The sequence below is a fragment of the Egretta garzetta genome, unplaced genomic scaffold (genome assembly GCF_000687185.1).
Source record: "Egretta garzetta isolate BGI_Z169 unplaced genomic scaffold, ASM68718v1 scaffold45, whole genome shotgun sequence".
NCBI lineage: Eukaryota > Metazoa > Chordata > Aves > Pelecaniformes > Ardeidae > Egretta > Egretta garzetta.
Window position 1 is genome coordinate 9,837,986 of NW_009260028.1, and position 6,311 is coordinate 9,844,296.

The window sequence follows — 6,311 nt, forward strand, 5'->3', positions numbered from 1 at the left end:
ATTGCTGGTTAATAATTTTCCGTTTCTGGGTCCCCCCTTACTCCTTATTCACTAATTTGTTTTGTACATACTGGATTTTTCTTAAACTCACAATTCATTTAGAACTTGTCTGGATAGTCAACATTAGCTTCCCATGTGACTGTATAATATCACTCTCTCACAGTGCTCAGCTGTCTGTCACATGTTCTTCACAAATATTCTTTGTTTGGAACAGGTGGATCAAATGAATAAAATAGTGGAAGTTTTGGGGATACCACCTACCCACATCCTTGACCAAGCACCAAAAGCAAGAAAGTTCTTTGAGAAGGTGCCAGATGGCACTTGGAACTTGAAGAAGACCAAAGATGGAAAAAGGGTAAGTTACATACCTAGGATGAGAATATGGACTGTCTCCTAAAAAAAATGTGTATAATGGTGAGGTGTTATTTTGCTTTACATCTTGCCTTACTGAAAATATAGCTTTATTGTTGTTTGTTACTGTTCCATGTTGTAAGACAGGTTGATTAAATAACACTTTCTGTAGTGTTGAATAGTTTCTTACTTTTATTTGACTGACTTACTTTTCTGGCATGTTTAAACTATGCACATCCAAGGTTTAATATATAAATTGATTTCAAGCAATTTCTAACTTCCCAACAGGAATACAAACCACCCGGAACTCGTAAACTTCACAATATACTAGGAGTTGAAACAGGAGGACCAGGTGGACGTCGTGCTGGGGAATCGGGTCATACTGTAGCTGACTACTTGAAGTTCAAAGACCTCATCTTAAGGATGCTTGATTATGACCCCAAGACACGAATTCAACCGTATTATGCCCTACAGCATAGTTTCTTTAAGAAAACAGCAGACGAAGGTACAAACACAAGTAACAGTGTGTCTACGAGTCCTGCCATGGAGCAGTCGCAGTCTTCAGGAACCACCTCCAGTACATCTTCAAGCTCAGGTAAGTTTTTCTCATTAACAGATAACAAAATTATGTTTCCTAATCACATCAAGGGAGTCTTTCACAGATAAATGCCATCTAGGTTTTTTTTGTTAAATACTCATACTCATCAAAATAATTATTTTAATCAGCTGGAACAGGTAACTGCTTCAACAGAACATTAAAAGTACATGAGCAAAAATGTGCATGATTATCATAGGTCTTGTATTTTTACCTTGAAGCGGTTTAAATGTCTTCATGTTGTCATGGTTTTACAGTTTATTGTAAATTTTGTGTCTCTTCAGTTATTGTGCATGTTATGATTTTACAGGTGGATCTTCTGGAACAAGCAACAGTGGAAGGGCACGGTCAGACCCCACACACCAGCATCGACATAGTGGTGGACACTTCACTGCTGCTGTTCAAGCTATGGACTGTGAAACACACAGCCCACAGGTATGCTTAAGTAAAGCTTTGATCTGTTTGATTTATATGAATTTTCTGAGAATATTAAATCCCTAACACTAATTAACACCTTTATTTGACGAGTGAAGTGGTTTAGACATAGGACTAGCCATCAGATTTGGTTTATTCTTTATCCCCAGCTCTTGTATAGTCCGGTGTACGTTTGGTCAGTTGCTTAGGCAAAAGTACTGCAGGTAGCTGTAAAAATTTCCATAGATTCTGCAGAGGTGAGGGTTTTGAATCAGTAGCAATAAGTCAGGTGGAGCTGTCAGTGCTTCATCTTACACAGGGCATGAAGGTACACAGAACTATGCATCTTCCAACCCAGTGAAGAAACAGCTTGTCCTTCAGTGGACTCCTGCTGGAGTTCTTACTTCCATTTTATGGTGTTCAGGTACTTCACAAACATTATCATTTCTGTTCATCGCTTTTACAGATGTAGAATCACTTTTACAGGTGTAGAGCAATAGTCTCCAAGCATTATACTCACAAGAAAAGAAAAGAAGATCACACGTGCTTCTTTGCAGTAGCTGACGGAAAACAAACTTCTCCCAAGTAGACAATTCAGTTTATGCAGCAAATCGGTGTTTAGCTAGATCTTGCTATTTTAATAATCGTTAATCAGCTGTGTTCTTCCAGAGGAGTGTGTAGTGCTCCTCTAATGCTGTTGACACTGTTCAAGATATGAACTACAACATATTAATTTAGCTTTGTATGCTATAACTGTATCCAGAGGCCTGAGTCAGAGATCAGGGCCTTATTGTTCTAGGTGTTTTACAAATACTACATTATTACTACTGTTATGTAAAGCTGCTTTTATAATTTTGACAGCATGGTCAAATACTGGACTGACTTAAACTGTTTGAAAAAAGCACCCAGAATGTGAACTTATTTTTCTTGAGGTATATTTAGAAAAGTGTCTTAGAAACGCATCTTAACTACATGCTTACATTTCTAGAATAATTTTGCAACTGTGAGGTTTGGTTAACTTTTCAAAAAGTTAGCATAGACTTTAGTAACTTAATCTCTCTCATATACTGCAAATGGACAGATTTGATTAAGCATTTTAATTTTTATTTTGCTTATAGGTTCGACAACAGTTTCCTCCTCCAATTGGTTGGACAGCCACTGAAGCTCCTACACAGGTCACTGTTGAAAACCATCCAGTTCAAGAAACCACCTTCCATGTAACCCCTCAACAACAGAATGCATTACATCATCATCACGGAAATAGCTCTCACCACCACCACCATCACCACCACCACCACCACCATCATGGACAGCAAGCCTTGGGTAGCCGGACCAGGCCGAGGGTCTACAATTCTCCAACAAACAGCTCCTCCACCCAGGATTCTATGGAGGTGGGCCACAGTCACCACTCCATGACATCCCTGTCTTCCTCAACTACTTCTTCCTCTACATCTTCCTCCTCTACTGGTAACCAAGGCAATCAGGCCTATCAGAACCGCCCAGTGGCTGCTAATACCTTGGACTTTGGACAAAATGGAGCTATGGACATGAATTTAACAGTCTACTCTAATCCGCGCCAAGAAACTGGCATAGCTGGACATCCAACATACCAGTTTTCTGCTAATACAGGTCCTGCTCATTACATGACTGAAGGACACCTTGCAATGAGGCAAGGGATTGATAGAGAAGAGTCTCCCATGACAGGAGTTTGTGTTCAGCAAAGTCCTGTGGCTAGCTCGTGACTAAACTGAAACTAAGTTTGTTTCTTGTGTGTTTTTATAGAAGTGGTGTTTTTCCAAAAACAAAGTGCAAAGCTGCTTGAATCAGAAGGAGATAAACTCACCTAACCGCTACAGGAGGGCAAAGCTGACTTATTTTTTTAAACTTGAAAAGATTGCAAAGGGACAATGAAGTTTTTTTTGTTGGTTTTTGGGGGGGAGGTTTTGGGTTTTGGTTTTTTTTTTTCCTGTTTTTTTTAAGAGCCATGTCCGGACCCACCTTAACGGATAGCTTAGTGGTGTTCACCTTTTGCTTCCCCCATTTAACTTGCCACAACCTAGTCATAGTTCGGTTTTTTGGGGAGGGGTTTTTATTTTGGTCTCATTCAACCGGGGTTATTGTTCAAATGTTAGTTGTAGTTGCAAACTAGTTTCTTTCTAAAGGCATTGCACATGATTTATAAAGAGGCCCTTTGAAGTTTTTGGGTGGGAGGGGAGTGAGTAATATATATATATATTTTTTAGTTCCCCAAACAAACATGGGCACAGAAATGCAGTACTGTAAGAAAGAGGGACCTTCAGATTACACAAATATATATTCTTCAGCTGTAAAAAGGGACGGTTGTAATGGAGTTTGTAAGGCACATTAAGCATGCTAAGTGGCGGTGATCAGAACTCTCCTTTTCTGAATCTACTGAGGATCAAAGCAGCAATTGTAATGGGATTCTGTGGCGCTCATATTTTGGAGACCACAGTCAGTTAGTATTGAAATATGACTGGTTTCGTAACTGAGGTGCACTGAGAAGCAATCAACGGGTCGGTCCTGGCCAGTCCTGGGGAGGTCTAAGTGGTGGTCTTTGGGATAACCTTTGGCCTTATGGATTTGGACTCTTAAGTTAGAAGAGCCTACCATTTCAGATGCAATCACTTTTGGACATGCTTTTGCAGACAGTCCTTAATGCTGAAAACACAGAGAATGGGTAATTCAAGAGGCCTTTCTTTTAAAATAGACTTTTGTGACCCACTTATTGTAAGGTATTGCAAGGTCACTTTGCGTGTGTCATAAAGTTGACTTCCTTATTGGTTGAAGGTCACAGGAGTAGTGGTTTGCGTTTGATGGAAATAGCTACAACTGTGTCCCTTCCTGCTTTTTACTTTTTTCTTTTGCTTTTTCTCGGCACGTGGTTTCTCCACCATTACTTCTGCACAAAGACGTCTTCTGTTCATCCTGAACATTTTTAAAAATGCAGAATTTTATGTGACTGCTTTTTTGCCTCACAATTATGCTGTGAATTTTACAAAAATTTATTTTCTTTTTTGATAATTTATTGTACCAAAGCTGTTTTTATAGCACATAGATGTCTGTAACCAATAATGTAGCAGTTCTGCACTTTGACACAAGGTGTAACTAGACCATTTTTAAATGTCAGTTGAAAATTATGGCTGTACTATTGCTTAAACAAAACTGGAACTGTTGTTGAATTCATAGCCAATACATTTACAGCAATCTGTGTACTGAACATAATAGATTGACATCTACTTCGAGACTATAACATCTGTTACATTATAAATGTGTTCAGGCTTCTGAAGGTAAAAGGGACACTAGATCCAGAAGCTATGAAACCAGCAGTTGATTCTTGTATTCCTTATTAACATAACTGTAAACTTGAAGGCAAGACCTTGATTGCATGAGCAGGTCCAAAATAATAGTCTGAGTAAAGCAAAACACTCACATGAGACCTGAGGTTAGCAGGCTGTATTTAACAGGTGCCTAATTTTTGGGTAATGCTGCCTTAATATAACACAGTCAGCTTGGCAGTTGCAAAATTTACAGGCCCATTCAGAAATTTATTTCTGTGAAAAGTAAAAGCTCCATGAAAAACATTTGAAAGAATAAGGGTAATTCATTGATTGCCCATCCCAGATTAACATTGTTTGCCCATTATATATTACAGAAGCAGTGATCTACCTCTGCCAGTAAGCCCTTTTAAAAGTTAATTTAGCAGAGAAATCAAGAGTTCATACTGGTCAATTCCATGCGGCTAAGTCATTTTTTCAGACTAAAAGGTGGAATCTTTTATACTTACAGTGGCAACGCAGTAGCTGACTACCATGTAAATGGGAATGAATACTTGGGATTACCATTTTTTTGTAAATCATGATTTATTTTTTTTTTTAAATCAAGTGATCCATATTTCTTTTGTATTGACACATCAACCCTGTGGGTGAAAGTGGGTTTTGGGGGTTTGTTTGGGTTTTTTAAACTCAGTAATTTAGAGAAGTTTACAGGAATTGGAAGGCTGTCACCTTAGAAAGAGGATGCTGAGTTTAGCAATATAAAAAGGAATCCAGTACTTACTGCTGTCTAGGAATATAAGGGTAATATAAAATCTGGGTAATTTTTGTGTGCGCGGGTTGCCACACCTTAGCAAGCGCCAAAAAATAAAGCAGTTAAAATATCTACATAAAGAAGAAATCGTAAAATCCAGTGCTTCTGCATACTGTGTTATGTTACAGTCCAGTTTTGTGTGCTTTACTACACAGTTTGGTTACAGGACTTCTGTGCATTGTAAACATAAACAGCATGGAAAAGGTTAAATACCTGTGTTCAGATTGTAAGATCTAGTCCGGACTTGCTGTGTATATTGTAACGTTAAATGAAAAGACAAGCCCTTTGTATTATAGTCATGCAGTCTTATGTATGATAAACAGTTGAATAATTTGTCCTCAGACTCTTTACTGTGCTTTTTAAAAAAAGAGTAATTTAAGAAAAAATGTAAACATAGTAAATCTTCCTATGCAATTAACCTACTCCAAGCCATGGTATGGTAGGTATAATTATACTATAATATGTAAATATCAGATACAATGAAACAGACTTAAAAATATGAAAGTAAAAGTTGGAGGCATAACAGATAATTTTGAGTTTTTAATTGAAACAGCAAGGTATACAAATCACTGATGTATGACCACAGCTCTGCTTGATTCTGATGGACTGTACTTGTAGTTTTGAGTTCTTTATATTATCATCTGTTAGTTTGAATGTTCTTATATGCACTGCAGCTTTCTACTTACTACAGACTAGCTGATTCTAAGGCCAGAAGTGACCATGGTAATGAAATAATCTGACTGGCATGCCATTATCCCTAGAATTCAATCTAGTTACTTCTGCATCATGAAGTCCGTATCTTTTGGGTGCGGTAGAACATACTTGTGAAAAAGATATCTGATTT

The 6,311-nt window shown here is 38.0% G+C and overlaps 1 protein-coding gene across 2 annotated transcripts in view; it reads left to right on the forward strand.

Annotated features, from left to right (window-relative positions):
• Positions 1-5,803, forward strand: part of DYRK1A (dual specificity tyrosine phosphorylation regulated kinase 1A) — a 57,564-nt gene extending 51,761 nt beyond the window's left edge. For both annotated transcript variants that reach the window (XM_035896350.1, XM_035896351.1), the window contains exons 8-11: positions 215-355; positions 640-946; positions 1,257-1,381; positions 2,479-5,803. In XM_035896350.1, the coding sequence (XP_035752243.1) occupies positions 215-355; positions 640-946; positions 1,257-1,381; positions 2,479-3,102 (1,197 nt within the window). In that variant the 3' untranslated portion in view covers positions 3,103-5,803. The remainder of the gene's footprint in view (positions 1-214; positions 356-639; positions 947-1,256; positions 1,382-2,478) is intronic.
• Positions 5,804-6,311: the final 508 nt, after the last annotated feature.